This window comes from Columba livia, chromosome 5 (genome assembly GCF_036013475.1).
Source record: "Columba livia isolate bColLiv1 breed racing homer chromosome 5, bColLiv1.pat.W.v2, whole genome shotgun sequence".
In the NCBI taxonomy this organism is placed as follows: domain Eukaryota; kingdom Metazoa; phylum Chordata; class Aves; order Columbiformes; family Columbidae; genus Columba; species Columba livia.
In genome coordinates this window covers 23,956,037-23,983,085 of record NC_088606.1, presented here as the reverse complement: position 1 = coordinate 23,983,085, position 27,049 = coordinate 23,956,037, and the positions used below count along the sequence as shown (strand labels likewise).

Sequence of the window (27,049 nt, the reverse complement as noted above, 5' to 3'; positions counted from 1 at the left end):
TCCACTGTCCTTGTGCTATAGAGGAGAGAGAGGCTATTTCTGCTTCCTTCTCAGCAGTGACTGTCATGAAGATACACCCTGCATCCAAGTGTGTATACAGCCAGGATTTTAATATACATGAGTTTTCCATCCTGTTTTTTCCAGGTGGTCTGTGTGGTAGGTGCATGGGAGCCAGCTCCTCTATCTCGAGCTGGCTGCCCGGCCTCATGCCCACCACTGTGCCACAGCTCTGCCCTGAGCCATTTGATGGGCTCTTACTGTGCCTGTGGGGGGGTCACAGGGTCTGTGCTGGCCCATGCTCAGTGCTGGCGTTTTTGGAGCACACCAGCAAGGAGCCTTGACACCGTTTCCCACCTGTGCCCTGAGCTGTGGCTGCCCAACACCTCGAGGGAGGTGGTCAGCTGCCAGTCCCCATTCCTGCTGCTGGCAGGGGGTTTCCTGCATAGATGGAGGCGGTGGGCAGAGGGCAATTATCAGAGCTGCATAAAAGCTGTTTCCCTGTAATGGGCTGCACTCCCAGTGCCATGACAAACTACTAAGCTGCTCGGGCTCCCTCCCTCCCACTACCATTCTCTTTCACCCCGTTAATTCCTTCCCTGCTTTTCTTGCTCTCTTGTCATCTTTCACAACTTTCTGTCGTTGTTCCCTTTTGGCCTGCTTTTTTGCCCCTGATGCATGGAGGGGAGGTGAGCAGGGAAACAGCAAGGGCAGAGGCTGGCTTGTTACAGCAGGAGCTTTGAAGGTGGTGTGTAACATGCAGCACAGTAAGGTGGGAGGCTTCAGGCACGCTTGTGGGTGTTATTTTCTGCTTAAGTATTTGCGAGTGCTTTTGAGCAGGCTGTGTGCTGGGGGAAGCTCACGCTCCCAGCAGGGGTTATGCTTGCCAGCGCCCGCCCACCCAGGAAAGTGTGTGTGCGTGTGTGCATCAAGCTGTCATGTCTCACACGCTGACTGTGAGACTTGCACGTTAAGCTTTCTCCTCACACTCCCCTAGGACTGTGTTTTGTGCACTTGCAGCTCAGCACCCCGTCTGTCCCCTGACGCCTTCCCAAATGTGAGATACTCCCCCTATCCCGTGATGTGACATGGCTGTGCTTTGCATGGAGGACAAAGATAAACACTAAATGGGGCAAGGGGGGCCTGGGGCATGCTGTTCTTTCATGTTTGTCGTGTTGTTCCTTTCTGCCACATACTTTGAGGCTTTTGGTGGCATCCCTCACCACACGACCTTGGGCAGATGAGGTCTGCAAACACAGGATTTGACCTTCAGTGACTTCTGGCACAGGAACCAGAGGAATTAGGAGCCTCCATGCAGATAGGTGTCGGGCAGTAACAGGACATGGGTGCAGAATTATTTTTTGTCATTGATTTGCTTAGATTTTATTGATGTATCGGGGTAAACTTATCTGATGTTTGTTAAAGAATATTGAGCATAACTGTGTCTTTGGCAGGAGGCTTCTCTAGTAGGAGTAATAAATGGAGAATAAATCATTGTTACGGAAAGATGTGGTGGATGGTCTGTTCTTGAGAGGCGGAATAAACCTCAGGAGCTGAAATCCAGACCAGGCAAGCAGTTGGGGATAGGTTTTGTCACTTTGTGATTGCATTCTGGCCAATGTGAGCAAAGCTGGCAAGTCTTCTAAATCTTAGTTTCTAAACCCACTGTCACTGCAGACTCTGTTAACAATGTAAGCAGTAAGACCAAGACCTGGCTGGACAGGAGCGATGTAATTTTCCCTCATGGTGTGTCACTGAGCTCAGGAGGATGAAGGACTGCTGATGTATTGTCCTCCTCACTGTCAAACAGACATCTGTAGTTTTGATTTTTAGCAGATTCTTGTTGCCTTTTTCTGGAAGTTTCTGGTGTGGTATCTATGGTTTTCTTCTCACACTAAGACTCTGACATACCTGGTTGTGGTCCTGACTTTTGTCTTTTGACAAGGAGCTCCCAAACTCTGCAACGTAGCGGTAGATCACAGTGACAAACCAATGCTGCCTCATGGCTGGACATCTTATTCTGTACAAGGATGTAGCCCTGGACAGAGCCAAAAATTAATGTGCTGTCACTGATTATGGTGCCTGTGCAAACAAGTGTCAAAGCACCTTAAACTCTGGAGCATCTTTTCCTGGTCTGGTTCAACATCTCTAACCCAAGCCAGAATCCTAATAGTTAGCTGACGCTTTAGATGATGATGCCCAAAATCAAGAAATGGAAATCCTTGGTTTGTTTAAATACTGGACAAGTAAAAAGTACATGTGTGGGCCTGTGCATGTAACAGACAGCAAAAGGGCTTGGCTGATGTTCTGACTTCTCCACAGGTGCACCTGCGCTCTGCTGAACGCCTCCGGAAGCTGTGCTGCGCCAACCGAGGCACCTTCATCAAGGTGGGACAGCACCTGGGAGCGCTGGACTACCTGCTGCCTGAGGAGTACACCCGCACCCTCAAAGTGCTGCACAGCCAGGCCCCGCAGAGCACCAGGCAGGAGATTGAGCAAGTTATCCGTGAGGACCTGGGCAAAGAGGTACGGGCAGCCATAGCCCACGCTGGCTTCTTAGGACTCAGCAAGCCCTGGAAAAAAGGACCAAGGAGGTCCCTGGTCGTTCTCAGTTGCAAGAGATACCAAGGGGAGATATCTCCTCCTTGCCTCTGGGAGAATGTCATACGAATTTTCCCTGGGCATTATTGGGCATTATTGGGCATTTATGGGCATTATTGGCAAGCTTAGGAAAGGAGAAGATAACAGAGGATTAAGGGTATGAATGCTGCCAGGTGGAAGTGGCAGGACTAAGCAGAGCAGCGTACCCCAGAGGTTGTGCCAAGACTAACAGAGTTGTTGGAGGTCAGGATGGAGGGACATCTGCCACACTGAGGGGTGGGAGCTGGAGGTATTGATGTTCAGGACAAAGATATATTAGCAGAGCTCTGTGAGGGATGACTTCTCTCCCCTGGTTGTACTCGACCAATTCCAGTGAGCACTGACAGTGCTTTACTTTCTTGAGCCCCTAATTAACCCCCAAAGAAAATAATAGCATAAATCACTTTTGGTGCTTGCAGTCAGGTAATGCAGTAGCCCAGGGTTCTGTGTCACCGTTAACCCTCAGCAGCCCACAGCACTGAGATCAGAGGTAGGTACCTGTGTTCATTAGCTATGAGAAAAGTAATCACAGTACTTAGAGAGGGCGTTCTGCTATTCTGCGTTTTGCCCCTTATAAGAAGAGGTCCCCTCACACTCCAGCCCTGTTTGAGGAGAGGCATTTCAAGGATCAAAAATGACATGGTGAGAGGGAGGCAGGATGCAACAGGGGGCAAAGGCAATAGCAGAGAAGGTGCATGTGAGGGGGAAGAAGACAGGAGGTTGAAGAAGGAAAACAGTGTGTACATAGTTACTCATATATAGAGGTTTTGTTTTGGGTTCTTCTGGACTGTCTGACTGTGTGGTAAGGAGGTATATGGGAAACAAGAAGAGGTAAGTGAAGCATTTGCACCTAGAGTGTATATTACGGACAGGTTTGGATGAGGTGGGTAGACTACGTGTAGACTAAGGATCTAGGTATTTTCTAGTCATGAATGACGATTAAGATTTCCCTGCAGTTTAATGGCAGGGTTAATGTCAGCCCCTGACCTGCAAGATGCTCCCTCCCTCAGCACTGCATCCTTGTAGCATGGCTGGTACCAGCTGTGTTCCGTAGCTCAGTGGACAGATGGGGCAGGGCAGGCTGGCTGCTCCCTGCAGACCCCTGCTGCTCCATGGGCCTCCATCTGGCCATCTCCCCTCCGCGGGAGCCACGGAAAGGCACCCCAAGGTTAGCCCCCATTAAATTACCACAGCAGCCACCTCTCACTTATTTTGTGTGGTGTCTCTCAGAGGCTGAGCCAAGTGCTCGGAGGTGAGCCATTTTCTTTTCTCTCAAGTGTTTGTTCAGCTTCCTCTGATACGCCATGGTTTCCTAGCTTTTCGGGAGCTAGCCGAGCCCTCCATGCCTCATTGATTCCCAGCGAGGCAGCTCAAATCTAGTCTCCAACAGCAGCCTTCCCTCTTAGCATTCACTTCACCCATATGGGCAGTGCTAGGCAATATTTAATTTTAAAGAGACAGAGGGTGGAAAAAAGGGCAGAAATGGGAAGAAAGAGAGAGGAAATGCCAATGAAAGAGAGTAGTGATAAAAGAGAGAAATGTAGAGAATGATGTATAAAAATAAAGGAGCTGGTGAAACTGGGCAGTATTAAAAGCTGAGATAAATTCCCAGTTCTGTTAGCTACAAGATACCAAATCAAGGTATTTAAAAACAAAAAGGGTTTGGGGAACCCGATGCACCAAAGTTGTCTTTGCTGGAGCCCGAGGATTTACTAGGGTTACTTCAGGAACAGATTTAATTCCAGTGTAGCTACCTCCTCAGTACACTTTAAATACGATATACTTAGCTGAAATATAGATAACAGAAGGGCAAGGTGGAGTGTCAGGATGGAAGGGAGTGCAAAGAGGGATCCTGAAACCTTTCCCCTTGGGGCCAGCATCACACCTGGGAACCTGCAGATAAATTCAAATAGAAGAGAAAATAACAGTGAGGGAACATTCCCAGGGGGCCTAGGCCTAACCCTGCTGCTCTCGAGTTCAGTGGTAAGATTTCCAGTTCCCCCATCAGGCACAAGAGCAGGTTCCTCTGATGAATCTCAAGTGTAGACAAGAAGTAATTACATACCGTTTGGATCAGTGCAGAACAAATGGGGGAAATAGCAACTGGAAATATAGAGATACCTGGGGAGGAATGTGACAAGCTGACAAATTAAGCAAGAGCTTGCAAAAGGGCATGAAGATCAAAAAAAGCCAATTTCACGTATAGACACATTTTATCTTCAGTCAGTTAGAAATAGTCTGTCTTCTGATGTGACCTACTCCTGAGAATCTTATCAGAGGCTTGAATGTTTGACAAATTGAGTGATTTTGTGGAAAAACTGGTGTAAATGGAGAGCATGCCAATGGGACTGATCTTTGAGCAAAGGCAGGGAGCTTGCGAGGTAGGTTTACAGCAGTTGGACATGGCTCTGTTGTCAGCACGCAGACTTGCGTGACATGCTGCTGATGGATGCCTTCTCATTCCAGGCCAGCATCCTGGCTGGAGACTGGGAGCTACAGCATGTAGCTCTGCTCCATGAGCTAATGGGCTGATTTAAAGGCAAATGTTATGTGTGCTGGTTGGACACAGAAGGAAAAGCATCATAAATGCTCACTAGTGGGTTGCCCTATCATAGAATCACAAAATAATTTGGTTGAAAAAGACCTTTAAGATCATCGAGTCCAACCGTTCACCTGAAACTGTCAAGTCCACCTCTAACCCATGTCCCTAAGAACCTCGTCTACACATCTTTTAAACACCTCCAGGGGTGGTGACTTAAAGTCTAGGGGGAATCTACCTACCAGGGATCACTGAGATGAAAATAATCAGTAGTGAGCAGATGCTGTCTTTCTAATCTCAGCCATGGTGATTTGGCTAAGTGATGGTGGGAGGTGGTGATTATCTTGAGTGTTGTATCACAGTATCACAGTATGTTTGGGATTGGAAGGGACCTCAAAAGATCATCTAGTCCAATCCCCCTGCTGGCGCAGGAACGCTTAGGTGAGGTCGCACAGGAACATGTCCAGGTGGGTTTTGAATGTCTCCAGGGAAGGAGACTCCACAACCTCCCTGGGCAGCCTGTTCCAGTGCTCTGTCACCCTCACCATGAAGAAGTTTTTTCTCAAATTTAAGTGGAACCTCTTGTGTTCCAGCTTGATCCCATTACCCCTTGTCCTATCATTGTTTGCCACCAAGAAGAGCCTGGCTCCATCCTCATGGCACTCACCCTTTACATATTTATAAACATTAATAAGGTCACCCCTCAGTCTCCTCTTTTCCAAACTAAGAGACCCAGCTCCCTCAGCCTTTCTTCATAAGGGAGGTGCCCCACTCCCTTAATCATCTTGGTTGCCCTGCGCTGGACCCTCTCCAGCAGTTCCCTGTCCTTCTGGAACTGAGGGGCCCAGAACTGGACACAATATTCCAGATGTGGTCTCACCAGGGCGGAGTAGAGGGAAAGGAGAACCTCTCTCGACCTACTAACCACCCCCCTTTTAATACACCCCAGGATGCCTTTGGCCTTCCTGGCCACAAGGGCACAGTGCTGGCTCATGGTCATCCTGTTGTCCACCAGGACCCCCAGGTCCCTTTCCCCTACACTGCTCTCTAATATGTAATTTCCCAACCTATACTGGAACCCGGGGTTGTTCCTGCCCAGATGCAGGACTCTACACTTTCCCTTGTTAAATTTCATTAGGTTATTCCCCGCCCAACTCTCCAGCCTGTCCAGGTCACGCTGGATGGCAGCACAGCCTTCTGGTGTGTCAGCCACCCCTCCCAGCTTAGTGTCATCAGCAAACTTGCTGATAGTACACTCTATTCCCTCATCTAAATCATTAATGAATATATTGAATAATATTGGCCCCGGTACTGACCCCTGAGGCACTCCACTAGATACTGGCCTCCAACTAGACTCCGCACCATTGACTACCACTCTCTGGCTTCTCTCCTTAAGCCAGTTTGCAACCCACCTCACTACTCTATTGTCTAGACCACACCTCCTCAACTTAGCTGTGAGGATGCTGTGGGAGACTGTGTCAAAGGTTTTACTGAAGTCAAGGTAGACCACATCCAGCGCTCTGCCATCATCCATCCACCTTGTTACATTCTCATAAAAGGCTATGAGGTTGGTCAAGCATGACTTACCCTTGGTAAAGCCATGCTGACTGCCCCCAATAACCCTCTTATCCTTGATATGCCTTGAGATGGCACCAAGGATAAGCTGTTCCATTACTTTCCCAGGGACGGAGGTGGGGCTGACCGGTCTATAATTACCCGGGTCCTCCTTCTTGCCCTTTTTGAAGACTGGAGTGACATTTGCTTTCCTCCAATCCTCGGGCACCTCTCCCGTTTCCCAAGACTTGGCAAACTCTTGTATGCAAGAGGTTGAGGTGGGGAGTGGGATTCTCAGGACAACATGAGTAGTAGCAGTGGGAGAGGCTGTACAAACAAACGTTTACGGTGACTCCTGGAAAGGATCACCAGTGAGATCATAGAGTAAGGGACTTTTGGGGAGATAGTGGAGATACCACAGGTTGGGCTTGCCCGTATTCCTTGGAGCAGTTGGGAAAAGCTGTGTGCATAAGAATGGATCATGAGATACGAATGAAAGCGTCTCTCCTACCTCTGTTTTCATCTTTCTTACTTGAACGAAGTTCTGAAAATGAAAAGGTGTCAGGTGTGGAAAATTAAAGAAGTGTTCCCTATCCCACAATTGTCATTTTCTTTGCAGAGCTATTAATGATACAAGGAAAGATAGCTGGTTCAGCTAAGCTCTCTCAACAAAGGGCATGCAGAGCAGAGCCAGGCAACTTCTGGTGAAATATGGACACCAGACATTTAGGGAGAAATACTTATGAAATACTCTGGAAGATAAATCTTTGAGTGGCTGCACCCTAAAAGCACAAAATCTTTGTGCCTAGAAGCTAGAAATGATGGAAGAAATGTTTTGTCAGCACTGGGATTAGGGGATTTCCTCCCTCTGGCAGGTCTGTTGGAAGATACTGGCTTGTGGCTGTGAGAGACAGGGATACTGGGAAGGTGATGCTAGTTTGGTTCCAGAGTGCAGAACTCAGGACATCTCTGAGTTTGGCCAAGCCAGTTCCACCTGACAGCCCTTCTGTGTCTGACGGAAGGGCTTTCTGTAGGTCTTTCTGCATGTGATTTCTGTGGACAAGGTGCTCAGAGGAGCTAATTGCTCATTGCTAAGACTGATAGGTCACTCCCCACCTGTCTCTCACCACTGCTCCTTCAGAAGTATCCCGATTCCTCCACCTGTACTTCTTTCTGTCAGGTTCCCATCAAGCCGGGTTTCTGGTCCCTGCTCCTGTGTCTGGTCTGAGGTTGTGCAGTTGGGGTTAGGGCAAGGATGAAATTATCACCCCCATGAGGCCAGTGTGGTCTCAGGCGGGGTCTGGTGGGTGCCTCTGTGGTGTGGCTGCCCAGGTGCTCTGTGACCAGGCTGCATCCTTGCCTGGGGCCTCGGGGCTGGTGTAGGGCACGGGACAGGCTTTACCTGCCATGGTGGTGAGGGTGTCTCCTTCCTCCTTGCCCCTTGACTTATCCTCACATCTCTGGCCAGTTGTTGAAGCTGTCACAGAGATGAGTGGAAGCTGCTGAAACTGAGCAGTCTCAGATGCTATTAAGTGAGGGATCTCAAGAAATCCTGACCAACTCTTTGCTTGGACTCCAAGTATCCACATCTGCACACACACGCTGTTGCTGGAAAGTTTGCTGTGCTCCAGGAAGGTTGAGAGGTAAAGCAGGCTCCATAGGGAGAACACACCGGTGATTGAATGTGTTGCTTCCAGTGCTTGCTTTGTTCAAAGCTGGGGAAAAGGGCTGGGGAGAGCCCAGAGGTCAAGGCTTGTCCCTGCTGAAGCCAAATCATATAAAGGGCTTAAGTAGATGGAAAGATAGTCATTTGGAAGGATGTCAGTCCAGCTCTGCTTTGTGGGAGTGCAGGTAATGGGAAGCAGTTTCTAATTGCTTGATTAGCCAGCACCTCCAAGGAGACTATACTTTTCATCCACAGTTAGTCGCGGCTCTTAACTGTTGATCAAGGACTGTTTTGCCATTTTCAAGAAGCCTCCTGCAGCCATATACTGATGGAGCTTGCTGAGTGAGCAGGGCAGGGTATGTCAACAGTTAGACTATGGTTTGTAAGCAAAGCACGTGTGGTAGAGGAGCCTCCTGTGCTGTGGTTTGTGAAGCAGGATGCATTTTCACAGTGATGTTTAGGGGACCCAACCTTCAGTTAAAGGGCTTTGGTCTCCTTGGATTCATACCATTGTACCTGGCATGGCATGAAAGCTGTGCAGTAAGAAGCAGATACTCCTAGTCTGAGAAGTCGTTGTCCCTGCAGTAAAACTGGCTGAAGAGGATGCTGCCCTTTGTCCCTCTACTTTAAATTGCTCCCAAGGTTCCCAGAGTGTTTTTTAGGTTGGGTACATGAGCATTATTCACCCACTGTTAAAATACACCCATATACACCTGGGAGCATGGTCACTGCAATGTTGTGCAGCAATGCCACACAGCCATTTAACAGGAAGGGACAAAAATTGTACGCCCATGTGAGCCTGCTGTGGGAAAGATTTAGGATGAGATTGCAGCAAGGTGTTGATCCTCATAACTAGAGATTTCCCTGCCCTCAAACTGTTGGAGTGTGAGAAAAGACAGGCAATAGAAGAGACTCCTCTTTTTATTCCTATTTCTGTACGCACTCTTGGTACAGCATGGCAGGGAGAAGAATGGACTGATTCCCTTCCTTCTGGAACTGTTGATTAGCATTTTAAGCTCTGGCAAGACACATGCTTACTTCTTATTTGCAGAACTATTGAAGCAGTGCTCAGCCCTGTGGGAGAGCAGCTGGGCCTTCAATAGGCTGTTGGGTATTACACTGCATGTCCTACAGTCTCCAAGTGGCTCCCAAGAGAATAGGAGCCACTTTCTGTAGCTGGCTCCATATGTTGCCCTAGAGAAGATTCATTTACCTTGCTAGATCACAAGGTCTTCAGGTCACGATGCTGCAGTTCCTGTTATGGCCCCAGGAAGCCTCTTCCTAGGCTGGCCATGTTGTCTGTCCTGTCTAGGGTGCCAGGACACATGCCTGCGTCCTCCAGTGTTGCACAGCCTTGTGGTCAAACATTCTGTCCGAAAACACTGATGTATGGCACAGTCGGTGCATGGCTGCTCTCATGGCTGCTTGGGGCTGTGGGACTGATGCTGAATGGCTCTGCTGAATACCTGGGTCTCCCGTAGCTCATGACTCTTGTTCTGTCCTTAGGTACCTCCCTCCAGCAATGCCATGCTGAGCTGCTCTGTGAAGTTGGCCCTCACGTATATCACTAATAGGCAGGGGGAAACTAGATTTAAATCAGCAGGAGCCTCTTCTGCATGCTCTGGGAGTTATGTCCATCTCAGGAAATCTCTTCTGCATGAGTTACCCACTCTCTATTACCCACCAGAGTGGAGGCTGGGCTGTGGTGGCCGTTACTCTGACAGTGTGAGGGGCTAGGAAGTGGGACGGGAGGATTTGGCCCTTCTCCCACCCCTCTGAGCCTCACTCAGCAGGCCCGTCAGGGCTTCCAAGCAGCCATCAATAAAAAACACATTTGTGTTAAAACTGTAATGAGGAATAAAAAAACTTCATATTTTTTCAATAACTCGGGATATAAAAAAGAGATTTTTATCAATTATGAGAAGGATTTTGGCCATAAAAAGGTAATTTAAAGAGTCTGAGATGGATGGCGAATAGCATTAATGTCACCCAGAACAAATGGGCCCGCATTACTCAACTGAAGGGCAGGAGCAACCGCCTGTGCTGGTCCTGCTGTGGCTGCAGCCTCCACCGTGCTCTCCTTGCCCTGTCTCTGGGCAGAGGCCCCAGCCGCTGGTGGATCTCAGTAGAGCTGCCTCCACAGTGGGTCCTTCTGCGAGCAGTAGCTGCCCAGAACCGATGTTCCACTGGCAAGTGCAGACAGGGAAAGCAAACAGGGAGCTTTGTGCAGCCTGGTTGGTTCAACTTGCTTTGTCCCTTGTGTCCCTGTTTGCTCCGTTTGCAAGCTCCTGCAGTACTGACCCTTAATGTCACACCAAGGACAACCTGGTGGCTGTAGTACCAGGGAGGTTTTGGGACAGGTTACTTCCTCCTTCAGTGGGTTTTCTCTTCACTCATGTCTTCTGGGAGAGAATCTGGCTGAGTCCTGGCAGCCTCTTCCTGGGTGTTCTAATCCCCATTGCCCAAGAGAGGGAAGGGTCTGTGGATAGGTTAGAGGATAATGGCCTTTGGCTTCCTTCAAGTTAGCAGAGATTTACAATACAGGAGGTAGAACAGTGGGCTTTCTGAAGGATTTTTTGGGAGTTCTTCTGCAAGGAAGTGAAAGATTTGAGATCAGAAAATGCAATTGGGAATGGCCTGGCAGGGAGTAGTTCTAACCTGCATGCTTCATGACTTTTTTTTTTTTTCTTTAATTTGCAAATTCACTGGGGGTAGTGCGTGACATACCTGCATGGAATTTGTTGGCTCACAGTGTCGTGCGTGCAGATGGCAGGCTCTCTTCAGTATGGTTTTGTCAGAGTTTTGATGACACCTGAAATGTTGCTCTGATGCAAATAAATCTTGGTTGGCACTGCACACTACAGCTGTGTCGAGCTGTTCGGTGTCCATGTCCTGCTGAGGTGGTGGATGTGCTGCACAGCAGTTCTCTAGCCATTGGCAGAAACCACCTCTCAGCACATGGGTAACCCTTCCAGTTCCAAACAATCACTGGAAATTGCTGTCTGTAGCTGGGATTAATATTCCTGATGTGGCCTTCTTGCATGTGAAGAGTTTCTGTGTGTCTCATTTACTCGTCAGACTTTATGCATTTATGACATCACAGGGTCTGGGCAGGGGCAGAAACACTGAGCTGCTATGTGGAGGAACTGGCTTGTGTTTCAAAGCCTGCTGCTAGTACACAGAAATATTCTTACTTGATGCTCTGATCTAGCCACAGGCTGGGTTTAGAATGCCTGATTTTTCTTTAAGGGAGCAGGGAATCCTGTCATCTGCCTGCCTTCTGATCTTTTAATATCCTACCTGATTCTGCCTGGTTAGCATCTCCTGTTTTCTTTCAGAATTTTATGTCTGCTCAGTTACTTTGCTCTTGACCCATTGAGAACATGAAAACATGATGCAGTGAGTCTGGTGACTTTTGGCAATAGGTTCTTTGTAGATGAAACAAATGACTGAAGATGAAAGGAGGAGTTATAGGACCTGACCGTGGCATATCTGCGTTTTCCTAACATGCAGAATAGACACATAGCATTTTTATGATTTTTAAAGATGTATAGTGACCTAGTAAGCTCTGTTTTATGGCACTTCTGGGATCTGTCTGAGAGACAGCTCCTGATTCCGTGGAAGAATGCTGAGCTATAAAGTACTTCAACCTTACCTGCAGATTCTCCTCCCCATGAAAAAGCTGCTATGGGTCAGAACATTGGAAATTCTCCTCATGGGAATCCTCACACTTAACATACTTTTGTGTTTTGAGAATTGAAGCAAAAATCTGGATCTCAGGAGCCTCAAAGGTCTTTCCACCATAATTAAGCAAAGAGTGTCAGTTTCTAGTGGGCAGGCCAGCCTGAGAGAAGGGAAATTTTATCATTTTCTCTTTGGAAATCAAATTATGTTTGTGAACGTTAAGCACATTTTACACTTATTTTCTGTAAGGTTTGCAGTGCTTTGGTTTTACATGTGTGGTTCTGAGCCAAACCTGTGAAGCTGTCTGTGACAACTGAAGCAATAAACTCACATGACCTATTGTTTGTGCTAGGAGAGCTCAGCTGAAGCACACCCATGAGTTTTTCCCTTGTAAAGCTCACATAACCACTCCATCTCAAATTGTCAAGTTCTTGGAAGAGGCTCTTCAGCACCAACCCTTCAAAATTTCAAATTATTAGTAGAAAAGATACATTAGTTGGCTCATTTCAGATAATGAATGAAATTGAGGTGGTGTCAGTTGTGAGTGGAGAACAAAGCTAGTTTTACCAAACACCTTATGGGATGTAAGTGATTGGTTCGGGTCTATTAACTGTTATTCCCGTTTGTCAAGAAAGGCTGGAAGGAGGCTAGAACAATTAAAATTACCAGGGCTTGTTAAGAGCAGTTACACTAAAGAAGTCTTTCCATGTAACTTCTGCTGCTGTATCCTTTGTGAGCTGCTAGTGTCTCTGCCCTGGCTGCCTTCCTCTTTTTTATTGTTTTGTTTAAAGGAGCTGTGAGGCTGGCACTTAATGGCATATCCTGTCAAAGATCTTTACTAATCCCTTGCAGTCATCAGAACCAGCTCAGGAATTACAGGTTGGCTGCTCCAAACACTGGGTGGTTCTCAGTGAGTGACGAGGCAGGAAGGGAAGAGTATTGACTGTACTGGTTCTGTGGGCCTTATCTCTCTGTTGACTACACAACTGATGACAGTGTTGGGTTGAGCATCTTCAGTGACGGTGTTCTGTGCCCGATGAAGGAGACGGTGCAGCCTGACCAGTAGCAGACTCTGGGCTACTCTCTTCTGGCTCTGCTCTCCACAGGGCATGTCTGGAGAGGATCTCAGTCCTTGGCTCTTCTTTGGTGAGGCAGCTCCGCAGGCTATGTTGAGGTGTTTTTTGAGATGGGTGCCCCTGCTTACATGTAATAGAATCCACCCAACTGTTTTACCTCATCCACAGGAGCCCAGTGGTTTTGAACCATAGGAAATGGAGCTAGATGCCAGTCGGTGTTTAGAGGGTCCTTGTCCTGTTCCTATTCCAGGGTCTGACTCTGTTCAGAAGTAGGGCAGTTGGATTCTGGCTCTGGTTGTTGGATTGCTTGGAAATACATGTGAATGAAACAAAATTAACCCCCTACCTTTGTTTCCTTAGCCCACTTTTCTCCTTTTAACAACCTCTAGTGGTACAACCTGGTGGTGCCAGAGGAGAAATTAACGTTCAAGGCGGAAGACAAATGAGGTCTTTCCCAGTGCACCCCAGACTAGCAGCCATTTCCTTTGCAATGTTACCCTGCAGTGGCAGCAGCAATGGTAGGCCTGTAAGTGTGGTTGATTTATGTTAACTGTTGAAACGATAATGTTTAATCTGTAAAGTGCTAATCTATTTTTTATGTTGATTATGAATAGGCCAGCTGTGCCTACTTTCCTATTCATAGAGTTTAGTGAACAAGCCCATTTCACAGGCTGGGTTTGGAGGGTGATTTACATGAGATAAGACACTACTGTAAGGAGAGTAAATCAGCTGAGTTATGCCACTGAACCAGGGACCTGGCAGCTCAACAAGAAGATCTGGGGGCAAGGGAAAAAACATGGGAGGAAGAGACAGCAGAGACAGAAAATAAGTAAATTGTAGAAGGAGCAGATGGATCAGAGCAGAGACATGGAAAACAGGGGAAGTATGGGCAGGAGAAGAAAGGAGAGGTTGATATTCAGACAGGAGATTGACAAGAAGGAAGCAGAAAATGATGTGGCTGGCTTAGGACAGGACTTCCCTCTCTAGATCAGTGCAGAAAGCTCTGGGCTCCAGCGTTTGTAGGACTGGTCATTAGGGGATGCACAGAACCGCTTCCCCAGCATGTTGCCAGTGATGCTGTTGGCAGAGATGTTTGTGGATTTAATTTGCCCAGCAGTTGTCTCTCTCAAATGACTTTCCTGGATCTCTGGACATTTTTTTCTGAGAGCAGGCTGCGAAGGATACACACTCCAGGGTCCCATCCAGATGTCTTTATAAGTTATTCTACCTTGACTTCTCTTCAGTCCCTGCACTTTGTCCTCTGTGGTGTGGACTGCTGTACGTATGTGCCTCTGGCACCCAGCAAGGCACAGTCAGCACTCGTAATGGGATTTTCAGCTTTACATCTTTGGCAGGGCATTACTACCTTTTTAGCATCTTTCTTCTGATGTAGTGACCTCATTATATCTCTTTCTTGATACAAATTAAATTCAGGCAGAGCTGCCCACATCTGCCAGGCTACATGTACTTCCACGTCCACATCAGATCCTCACTCCTACTTCTCTGTCCTGTTACTTTAGGGCAATGCTATGCTTTAATAAAACATTGTCACGCTTGCATCGATGTAATTATGACTAAAGCCTGAGGAAGAGACATAGCTGGGCAGAATCTAGCTGGGACTGGGCTTTGCCCTCTGTGCATTTTCATTGTACTGTGCCTCTGTCCACCCTGGTGTCAGGCTGTTGGATTGTGCAATGCTGCTTCTGTCATTCCCACTCCTTGTCCCAGGCTTTTCCCCTCATCCCTTTCTGAGAAGACACATAAAAGCATTCCATATTGTATTCATGGGAGTATGCCTGTCTCCATTTCAGGAGCTGGAACAGAAGGGTTTGTCAGTGTAACATATACTCACATATATGCAGTGCTGTCCTGCCAGGTAGGGGCCCTGCAACACAGCCCTCTGCTCCCCCTGCGTGCCTTGCCTCTGCCCACACACACAAACACCTGTCCTGGCTTTGTTCTTCACTGGGCTCTCTGTGGCTGGAGGATTTCGCCTGCCATTCCCCACACAAGCTGTACACATCAATGCACTGCCCTGTGCCTCCTGCTTAACTTTGCACAGGCCCTGGCACAGCTTTGCTTGCTGATCAGGGGCTTGTAGCCCACCTCCCCCAGCCATCCTCTCACAACTCTCTGTATAGTCACACAAACCTGCCCACAGACATTTCTCCCCCACCACCCCTTCTCTCTTACTTGTCTCAAAGCCCCCAGGCTTTCAAAGCTGAATCAGAGTCATTTCAGATGAGGCACAGGTGATGGGTGTTCCCAAAGGTCCCTGTATATCCTCATGCTCTGGCAGCTGGTTATTTCTCACAAGACTGCTGCTGTTGTGCAGGCTTACTGCTGACAGGGCTCTTGGGGCAACTCTACAGTCCTCAGCAGAGCCTCCCTCTGCTGGGCTGTGAGTAACACAGAGCCTGTTTGTTGTGGATCTCTTGACCCTTTCCTATCCAGGTTTCAGCCAGTGTGTGGCAGGGATGTGTTTATGCCTGGAGTAAAAGTGGTCTTGGCAATTTATTTGCTTCTGAGTACTTTCTTCAATCTTACCTTCTTGCTTAACGTGGCAACTGGCCCTGTCTCTGTGGCATTTTGGAAGAGGTTTCATCTTGATATGGGAAAGAAATGTTTTACGTTGAGAACAATCAGCCAGGGGAACAACCTCCCCAGGGACATGGTGAAATCCTTCACCACTGGAGGGTGAACAGGCTGCTAGGTAATCTCATCTAGGCTCCCTTTCCCATAAAAAATTTGACCAGGTGATATTTTGAGGTCCCTTCCAACCCAGCCTGTTCCATTGATTTCTGTTTCTTTCTAAATGTGCTGTCTTTGCAGCAGGCTGCTGGAAATCCGTATGGATAATATGTCATTTGGGAATATGTCTGCAGGAATTCAGTCAAGGGCTTCTTAGTCTGTTGGGAATCACCATGTGTCTTACTATGTGTGTGGCTCAAGAGAAATGGGAACTTTGGGGGAGACCAGGGGAGAACAGTTGCATTGTTTTTACCTGTCACTTGTGAGTGTTAGTACTTGATGTCTAGTACTAGATTAAGATCTGGCCTGGAAGTAAGATTGGGAGGGAGGTCAGTGTTGATGGCAAGGCCAAGGCTGCAGGTGGACTTGAGTGGAAGTTGCTGACATTCTCTGTTGTGATGAGAAGGGAGGAGGAGGGATGGTTTGAGTGGGAAGATTAGGAACTGTGCTTTAGCTCTGTTGAATGTGAACAGAGGGATGAGTATCTGTAAGAAGATATCTAAGAGACAGGCTGAAGTTGCAGTTTCACTAGAAGCAGGCTGATCTAGAGTACAGAGGTAGAACTACGAGTCACCAGAAAGGAGGTGGGAATTTTAGATGAGCTATTAGCCAGATGCAGTGGTGGGGGTCAGACCTGTGGGCAGAGCTTTGTGGAGCATCTTCAGAAAGCTGGGAAATGGGTAAGGAAGCTGCTCAGACATGCTAGCAGAGCCTTAGAAAAGCAGAAGGGTAAGGAAACTGCCCCATTCCTTAGGAACTACAGAGGTGTTCCTGCTTTGTTAGCAGGGTGCTGAAGAGCTGTAGGCAACACAGTAAAACTGTGAAGATCTCAGTAGAAATGGGCCACTACTGCTCCTCCTGAACCATGGAATAAGAGAATCCTTTTGAGCAGATGGGATGCAGGAGTGTCAAGGGTTAAGATTGCGGGGTGACAATAAAACCCTGGCAGATGTATTGTTAACCCCCTCTCCCCCCCATTTCCCCCTTTTTGCCCCTCCCTCTCCCCCCTTCCCACAGGTGATCAGGAGGGAAAGAAGGACAGAGAGAAGAGAGTTGGAAAAATTAGCAATGTTTTACTAATGCTACTAATAAGAGTAGAGAAAATAATACAAAATATACAAAACCAATCTTGAAAGTCTCAGCAACTGCAGAGCCGGCACCCAGAGTCCTGGATTGGACTCAGCAGCCAACCGGAGCTGGATTCAGTCTCTCACTAGGCCTCAGTTCGCAGGGATGACTAGCAAGGTCCTCTCCTAATGTTGGCCATAAGGAAAAAGGGAAAAGGGATGAGATCCTCATGATCTCCCACTTTTATATGAAGTATTCACGTGAATGGAATGTTATACACAGTTGGTCAGTTTCTTGGTCACTTGTTTCTCGTCGCCCCTCTCGCGAGATGTCCGTCCGTGCTTATTAATAAGTTTCATTCCATTGCTAGGTTTACTAAAACATGTGTCTGGTTCTCCAGGAAAATGCCGCTAATATGAAGGCTTTAGCTGACAGGCAAAATTCACTAAAAGAGAAACTTGTTTTTAACAAAACCAGGACAAGGAGGAAGTTTACTGGCAGCAGAGTCGTCTTCTGCTGTGCCCTCACTGCACACTGGTGTAACAACTGAGAGCCTTCTTTATTAGCAGGGGAGAAATATAAGGAAGGAGAGAGTTCTTTCAATTAAAACACGAAAAATGGCTGGGTGTGGAGAAGTTGTGTGCTCTTGAAGGGCTGTGATTCCAGTCTGTCTCAATGATTGACAAGTGTTTCCATCCTCACAGACAGGAAATAATATTTCTCCAAAAACACAGAGAGAAAAGAGTGGATTTAATGAGCATTGTTCAAGTGGGAGACAGCTCAAGATAAAAGAGCAAATTAAGGTAAAGGGAAGCATTTGTATATGCAAGGGGAGGGCAGGGAATATGGGGCAGGTTGGAGCATTTGTACCGTAGCCTGCACTATTGGAGGGAATAAATAGCTCACAAGTCACTACTTTGTTTTTCAGCATGAGGGAATGGAAGGAAGTGAACAGTGATATATATAATATATGTATATGCATGCTGTAGCTTTGGTCTGTGCATTTTGCATAGGCTACAAGATGCTTATATCATGCAAAATAGAGTGCACAGTGACATTATTTAGTGTGCACTTTAAGAGATGACAGTTTTCCACCTTCTCCACACGAGCATGTGGTGTCCACTGTGCTGGTGCACTCTGGCTTGACTCTCTGGTTCAGGAAACACTGGCTGCTGTTGAAGGCAAGTCACAGGCAGACTGGGGAAGTTTTGATTTCAGTGGTGCAAAGTGCAAGGTTCTTCCACCGTCCAGCCTGTCTTAGGGAAGTGAACTGGACTTGCAGCTTAAAATGATGATGCAGCTTCCAACAGCAAAATCTTTAAATTGGCAGTGGACATTTTGGAAAGAAATTGTTTCTTGGAATTTAATTCTGAGTGTGGAATTAGAGGCGTGGGAGGAAGCTGTCTGCATTGTCTGAAATGAAGTACTTTTACCAGGAGAAATGTTCACATTGGTAGGTGGTTTAGAGACTTGTTCTGAGACATCCTAGCTCTGCTTTTTCCTCTCTCTGGTTTGTCATAGGTGCCTGTGCTACCAAAGATGTTGTGCTAGGCCTGCAGATGAAGTCTGGTCTTCTCTTTCCTACTATCCAGCTTGATATCTACCTTATGTCAGAAGTCTGATGTGCAGTCTCTCTGCTTTCAGAGTGCTTTGTGAAACCAGCACCTGGGGAAAGAACAGCTGAACGAAGCTAAGCATAGAAGAGGCTGTGGTGGTGCTAGTAGAAAACTTGCAGAACTCCAACGGTTGAAAGCATTGGCTCTCAGAGCACTGAGCTAGTCTGTTAATCTTAACATCCTGTGTCTCTGGAAGGTATTAAAACACCTAATAGCTTAATTAATGAAAAACATTTATCTCCTTGTGACAGTCAGGAGGATTAGGTTCCCGTCTGGTTGTGAGAATCCTGGCTTTTATTGGACTGAATATTGTTTGTTTGTGGGAGCCATGGGTAAGTGGCTCACCTTTCAGAAAGACGGGAGATGAGGTTCACCTCTTAGGTAAGGTGTATCAGCTCTGTCTCCTCCTTGCTGTTACTGCTTGTTGTAGCTGTCACTGCTGAGATTGGTTTCGATCCAGGATGAGTGATATTCTCAGACAGTTCTGCCTTGTCTTAAGGATCTGACTCTACTTAGGAAAATAAATGAAGATGCCGTGTCTGTGTCTGAACACAGACTGTTAAGCAGGAGTCATCAGGGATGGCATAAAACGTGCTTTTGCTCAAAGTACGGCTCTGTAACAATTATAGGGACTATAGCAAGTAGACTGATACCGTTGCTGTACAGCTCAATGGATGGATGAGATGAAAGCAAGGGTAACTTTATGTAAGATTTCTTATTGCTTTTCTAGCCAGAAAAGACTATAGAAAGAAGACAGTAAGTGAGCAGAACAGGGAAAAGCCAGGATCCTAGGTGTCAGGCAGTGGATGAGTGAGCCAACTTTGGTCTCTGGATGATGGGATCAAGGACTCCTCTTTTAGCAGAGTTCATTTTCTCTAACATTCATGACTTTGTGACTGAGGTGCTCAGTGGCATTGCTGGTAGTGGGCTGCAGAGTACCAAAGCGGTACCAGGGAGAAATAAAAGGAAGAGATGAACTTTGTACCGCATTTGACTCACAGTCCTTTCCCAGAAGAAAGGCTGATGGACAGTCCTGGCTTTGTGCTATTGTGGTGCAATGTTAGTGGTGATTAACCAAGTTAGCAGTTATTGGTACACCTTGAGCAAATGTATACCACTGGCAGGTGAAGTTACTTGTCTGTGACTGTGTGTGTAATAACTACTTATATTATACAGATAGTTTTTTAAAAAGATATTAAATTTACAAATTGGGCCTTGGGAAATTAGATAAGGGCAGATTAATAGCTGACTGGACAGCCTTAATTCTGCTCATCTATGCATGAGCTCTGTGACATGGTATGGCCCATATCACATGGGATATCAGGGAGAGCCAATGTTAGGGCTCAGCTGTTCCAAATTCTAGGCAGGCACCTTAACACGCATCCTCCCTTGAAATGGACCGCATTGGTTTGCCATCCTGTGCACTGAAAGATGCAGGGATTTTGTGTAATAAGCCATATGTAATTGTTTCAATGCATCAGAATACACAGATACCTTTTACCTGTATTAACTTGGATGCAGTTTATACCTCTATACACATGCACATTTACATGTATATGTAATATCCATTCAGAAGAAAACCACTATTCTGCATATATCTACAATAATATTAAAAATATTGAGTTAATATATACATGTTCTTGACAGATGCATTTAGGAACCATCAATTAGGCTTGGCATTCATTAGGTGGGGAGAAGTCCAATCAGATTTCACTGACTCAACAAAGCCACCTATAAATTGTGGGCTGTTTGTTCTGACATTTGATGAATTATTCTTCATAATCCACTGTCTGCTGCGATAAATCTAATCTTTCAGTTTTTGCTGTTTTAATAATTCTTGGAGCAACACTGTGGCATTTTGTTTTCATAGAAGGGATAGAAAGGCTGGGACAATGGAAAAAACCCTCATTTGCTGTCTGGGAAGTAGATCACTCTATTCCAAGGTAACATTTTCTCACACCTAGAGCTCTGGTCTATCAGACTTGCAGGGATCAGCGAGTCCTTGGTGCCATAGACAGTTACGTGTATGTTCTCGAAAAGATGACCAGCCCTGAACCTCACATCCCTTGGACCTAGTCCAGGAAAGGCATTCAGACTTCTGAGAGCAATGGTGTCCTAGTGTCAATAAAGCAAATTCCAAAAGTTCTGGGAGCCACAAGCCTTAGAAATGCTGTATCAGACATAGAACTTAAGTAACTCTTCAGCTATTCTGCCACATGGAATTGAGGGGACATTGTACTTGGCACTGTTAAGATGGCAGGTGCAACACCCAAAATTTCCTTGGGAACCCTGCTCTCTTCCCAGAGTGGCGTTGTGTTGCTCTGTTTTCCAGCAGGCTCATGAGTCCCATTATCACAGTGCCCTGTGCTGTCTCGGCTGGGAGGCTGTGGGCAGCATTATCCTGTGTAAATCTTTGAAAGCTCCTGCAGACTGAGCTCACCTTAGCAAATTGCTGATCATAGAGCCATGATTAAGAGAGACCAGTTAGTGCTGTTTTTATCAGGAATGGAAAAAACAGATGAATCAAGTCACCTCGACAAGGGAATTCCAGCTCAGAGAATCGTAGCACAAGGAGATATGCAATATTTACCTACCTTAATCACTTTCTTGCTGTCAGCTTCTGCCATGGACCTGTCTCCCAACTGTATGATCTCCTTTGTCTTGAATGGATTTATACCAGCTTCCCCATGTGCATCTTCCTGTGCTGCTGCATGGCATCAGAATGGGAGGAGGCTGTGGGCTGCTCCTCGCCATCACAACACGATACTGCTGTTAATGGAGCTCTGTTGTATCACGGCCTGTGATGAGTATCCTGGAGGCAAGAAGTTCAAGTTAATCCTGTGTTGCCTACTCAGCCCCTTCTGAAATAGCAGGATATCTCATAGATTGCTATCTCCAAATACAAAATGCGAGATTTGGGAGCAATTACAGTGTGCTGTGATCAGAAGAGGAGATCTGCTGTGATATTGTGGTTGAGGTTTTAAGTGTTTCAGTTTGCAATGCTTTTTTTGGTGATAAGAGAACAGCATCATCACTGTTGGGCCCCTTTTTGTGGATTATTTTGAGTGGCTGTGATGGGTGAAGCTGTGGAGCACAGTGAAGTGTCTGGAGATGGCCTGTGTCAGAGATGATCTCAGCTCCTGCGGCATGTTCCCCAGATGTGCCAGATTCTGGCGCGACCGCCTGACATGGGCATATTTCCACTCAGTTCTGGAATATTTACCATACTTTTGATAACAGAAGCACCTTTATTCTGTGAATGTTGTATGACAGCCATTTCATGAAGATGCACCATTACCAGAGCTCAGGGTTTACTGTGGAGGCTGGACCACTTCCAGCTCTGGTTCCTCCATACCCTTTGCATTCTCAGAAACTTGCAGCGTCTATCACTAACTTTCTAGGCTGTCAAACAGCAACTGAGTCCCAGCCTAGCAGCAGGTAAAACAATTCCTCTGTTCTCTATCCTGCTGTCATGGAGACTGGTCAGTCTGGTGGGATGAGCTTCTGGAGAACATAAGGATTACTGTACAGACCAGACCAAAAGCTGAAGCTCACCGCTCTACCAGCAACTGTAGCCAGTGTTGGCTAAGAGGCAAAGGTTATAAGCATGGCAGGCATGCAGTTAAGCTTTACCTGGTGTGATCTTCCAGTAATCTGAAGGTTAGAGATTTCCTGGGCCAGAGATTGTGTCTTGATGTTTAATAATTTGGGATGGATTTTTTCTTCATTGACCTATATACCCACCTGGACTTCTGGTATTCATAACATCCTGTGGCAATGAGTTCCACATCTTAATTGGTGTGGAGAAAAAAAAATACTTTTTGCTTGTTTTAATCCTGACATCTGATAATCTTATGTGTTAATTGACAATTTGCTGCTCATGAGTTCTATGGAGTGAATGAGTATTCCCAATTCCATTGTCCGTGACGGAAGTGATTTTAAAGAGCTCTGTGACATTCCCTCCCCATTGTCTCTCTTTCCAAGCTGAAGAGTCCTTTGAAGTCCTGGGAAATATTTGAAGGCAGTTTTGAAATTCTTTGGTGAAGGACTGTCTTCCCCTGGGAAATGCTGAGCATTTGAAAGTCTCCTCACTGACACCACCTGTAGTGGACTGGTTCACCTGTGACAGAGTTGAGGAAAAGGTTCTTTGTAAGTGACTGTGGAAAACCAGAATTTTCAAAACTGTCCTGGACTCTGCTGGAAACCTCCTTGACAGGACTTGTAAATGCAAAATATTCTTATTTAGACCCCATAGTGACCTCATTCTGGTTGTGCCACATCCAGTGGTCTGGAACACCATGCTGAAAGGGGTTCAGCCTGCCAGCTGAACGAAGCTGGGCTGTTGAGACACCTTCTGTTTGTGATTCTGCTTCCCACTGCACCATAAATTTGTCCTGAACAGACTGCTGACACTTGGGCACTGTTCATCTGTCGTGGCCACTACGGAAGAGCAGAGCCACCACGTCCCACATGGGGTATGGTACATAGTGCTGGGCAAGGAAGGGGCTCCATGACAGTCTCCATGGTACTTTGTCAGCAGCCTTTCTGGAACAGGGAACAGACCTCTCTGTGGAGTTGGCAGGTTGAGACCAGGCAGTAATATTTGATCATTTGCTGCAGCACATGGATATAAAAAGGTTGGTATTAATAGGCAGTATATTTCAGAAGAAATTAGCTAGCAAGACATGCACATTTAATGTTTACGGTTTGGAGATTAAGATGTCAAGCTGGAACTTGGGATATGTGGGTTAAATCCCAGCTCTGTCAAAGACTTCTCGAAACGTGCTGGGCAGGTCATGTAAGGCAGTACTTTCAGAAAGGACTCAGGATTTTGGAGCTTAAATCCAATTGACTTCCAGTAACTTCCTAAGTGTTTAAGGACAGGATTCACAAAAAATATCGAGGCATTCTGAAGCTCAGCGTTGCGGCATCAGCTGGTGTGCACCACAGACTGGGGCAGAGCAGCGTGTGCTTTGGGAAGGCATTTCATGTGAGGAGGCCTGTAGGTGACAGCTGGGGACTCCTGGAAAGTGTGAGTTTGTGCAGGGCCTGTGATGGCTGTGCACCTTGTACAGTGCCACTCTGGGCTTAAGGATGGTCTCTAGGTGCAACCTCAGCATGAATACACACTAATAAATGTCTAAGTAGACAGATCCTGCTAGAGCTTTTATATCACCTCCCTGAGATGTGAATATTAATACCAACAATCATGAAAAGATTTTGTATATATAAAATTAGATGAGTTTCATTCTTTAGAATTGAACAGTCCAGGCTGTTTTTCCAGCCAGTGGAGTATGTTGTGTTCATTTGCTGGTTGAGCATGTGTTGATGGGGAGCTGGCTGTGCCGGAGGCCGGTAAGAGAAACCACTGCCTGCAGGGACACAGCTCACCTGTACAGCTGTGAAACACAGCTGGCTGTCCTGCACTCTGAAAGAGCAGTTCTGAAGTTCCTTTTCTCTCTTTTAAACCTTTATTAAAGCTGTCTGGAAACTATGCTTGCTTCATCTCCTGCCAGGATTACAGAGGGTAAAAGCCAGTTTGATAAGGCCCTCTGAGACTAGCTGTGGCCTGAAAGAAGCTGGAGAGTTCCTTAAGTACCATGTCAGCTGGGCTCTGACTGTCCCAGACCTTTGCTTGCTAATTATCCATCCTGGAAAGCATGCTTAGAGTATTTGTTAAGGGTGCTTATTAGGTGGGTGCTTGTGAGCCCTAAGAGCCTGCAGCCTGCTCCACAAGCTCCCTGCCTGCAGGGAAGGGGTACAGCTGCCTTCCCTCGGGAGGGATGCCGCTCTCCAGCAGTGGTGTGGGAGTGTCGCACACCTCTTCTCTGCTTCCATGTCATATACAGCCTCTGCTTTTGCCTGTCTGGGACACACAGCATGCATCAGAGGCACAAGCTGCCTCCAGCGAGCTGCAAAAGGACAATTTCATAATGAATGAGGGCAATTTGCTAAGTGGGGGGTCCTGGAGCCCAGCCGTAATTGTGCTGCTGCTTTATCTCAGCCTCACACCTGCTCATGTAATGGCCGGGCTGCGATCTGCTTGCTCCCTGATGTGCACGCTCTGCCCTTCAGCTCCTGGAGGAGCCATCAGTTCTCTGCTGCATCCCTTCCCCTGCTGCTTGCACTGCAGCTTTTGGGTGCACACAGAGTCCCCTTGAACTGCAGCAGGGCCACTGGGCTGCCTCTAATGGACGTGACTGCCACCCTGCCTTTCAAGTTCTAAATAACAAGTTTCTAAATGAAATCCTTCTGCCCAAAAGAACTCCTGGAGACACCTTTCTTCAAATGATGTTTCCTTAGAAAACTTAGTCACACAAGAATATTGTAGATATTATTCCTGCCAGAGGGAACACGTGCAGCTTTTATTTTTCTCCTTGCATGCTTTCAGTACTGGTGAAAATGGTTGGATTGACAGCATAGGCAATTAAAAAGCTCTTGAAATCCAGAGCAGATGGAATTTTATCAAATGTCTATGTCATCTTGCTATAAATGTGCCTCACTGGATTCAGGCCAGTGAACTCCCGATTCTGTGCTTTAACCTTTGTAGGGTGTTGCCACCCTTATGACAGACTAGCAATATTGGCTGCTATTCTGCAAAGTGTACATCCCCTTAACATGAACAATGTAGGGTAGTAAGGGAGGTGAAGAAAGCCACAGCTTGACCTCATGTGGCAAGTTCTCTGTTTGCATTTTGTCCTTTTTTTATGGGATCTTGTAGCCCAACATGCTCCAGGGCACGTTAGGTCTCTTCGCCTTAAGAGGTCTTCTCCTCTGTTGATAGACAAACTTCACACAAAGGTAAAAGTCCTTGCGTCTTGAATGCATCCCCTGAGCCATCTACCATCCTGTGGGTGCTTCTTTCTTTATACTAATCAGAAATGAGAATCTCAAAATCCAGAAGTGAGAGCAAAGAGGAAGGGTGGGGAGGAAAGAGAGAAAAACCTTTTTTTGTCTTAAGACAGGAGTGTCAATAGGTTTGAATTATGGACCTGCTGTAATTAAAAACCACATAACTAGTTGTTTTTAAATGCAGTTGTTTTACTTAATTGATTTTGCTGCCAGGACCAAAGGGAATTAAATAAATAAATAGAATGCACCTTCCTAGTGAATTACTCGAGGCAGCTGAGTCTCTATTGGAATTTAATTGCTGCAAATGCTCCAGCTTGTTGCTAGCAATAGTTTTCTGTGGAAGGGGTTGGGAGAGAAGGATTAGGGTAGTGTGGGAGGGGGCTCATTCCCTGGCAGCTGCACAAGGGAACAGGCTGCTCCTTGTATAGTATTTTTCTTCCTTGTCAGCAAAAAGAATATTCATTTAAAGCTTTGCATGAAGACTTTGCTTAGAAGGTCTTTATTCATATTTAATTACTAGTTCGCTGCAGCTCCCATGTTTAATTACCTTTTAAAAAGCAGGTTATAAAAATGCACTGACATTCTTTCTTTTCTGTTACTGCATAAATTACAGGCTTCTCAACTGCTCACCCGAAATCAGTCCAGCCTGTGGGAAGGGTGGGGCAGGTTCCCTTTGCTGACTTCTGGATACCTCAGAGCTTGTCTGCACCTTCCTTTACAGAGCAGGACACAATCCCTTAACTAGTCTTGCGTGAACTAGCTCCATGAGCTACTAAAGCTCATTAGTGCTCCCTCAGGGCTAATGAGCCGTGTGGAGGAGGCTGGGCAGCCAGGCTGGCAGCACACTGCCGGGGTAATGGTGCTTCCAGGGCCCAGTGCTGCACTGGCGGTCTCTAGCAGGGTGCTGTGTTATTCAGGGCAGATGGGCCCTTGCCCATCTCTCATTGCCTCACCCATGTCTGTCTAGGTTTTTGTTTCCTGGACATCCCCCTGGTGAATTTACTTCTTCAGGTTTCCTTTTAGGCTAGTCCTGAGTTTCATACCCAGAGCTGCTGATACTTTCCTGCCCATGTTGTGCTTTGCTGTCCCCATCTGGTGCTTTTTCTGACCTGAGAGCATTGTTTACTTTTATTGGCGGCATGAGAAAGTTAATCACATAAAACTTGTTTTCAGGCCAAGTCATCAGAGGTGCAAACTGCAATTTTTGTTTCCCTGCCTTAAATCCAGTCCTTACCACGGCTCCTGAGCATGTGCCTGGCTTTCACCATGTAAACTGTCTGATGCTGCTCTGTGAACACACATGATTTCAGGGGGTGACAGTGGGTAATATTAAATATCTGCAAAAGAATTACATGCAAAGCGACCTCTGTTGGCTTCTGTACCCAGTCACAGCCAAGAATGGTGATCATAATTGCTCTAGCCAGTTTTCAGGACAGCCTGGAGAGGTCCCTCATGTGTCACCTGTCGACCTTTTGTCCTAGATGAAAGGTGCTGCTGGGTCTTTGCTCCAGGTTTCCATAAGCAGAGTATCTCCAGGGCACTTTGGTGCTTGACAGGCTCCACCGGAAGGCCAGGCCGTGACAAGGTTCAGGCAGGGGACAGGGAA

At 46.7% G+C, this 27,049-nt stretch overlaps 1 protein-coding gene across 10 annotated transcripts in view; it reads left to right on the top strand.

The window, feature by feature from the left end:
* Positions 1-27,049, top strand: part of ADCK1 (aarF domain containing kinase 1) — a 93,153-nt gene that overhangs the window by 39,299 nt on the left and 26,805 nt on the right. For all 10 annotated transcript variants that reach the window (XR_010472852.1, XR_010472851.1, XM_065063807.1 and 7 more), the window contains one exon: positions 2,320-2,523. Coding sequence is in view for 8 of the 10 variants with exons in the window: in XM_065063807.1 (XP_064919879.1) it covers positions 2,320-2,523 (204 nt within the window). In the remaining 2 variants the exon portion in view is untranslated. The remainder of the gene's footprint in view (positions 1-2,319; positions 2,524-27,049) is intronic.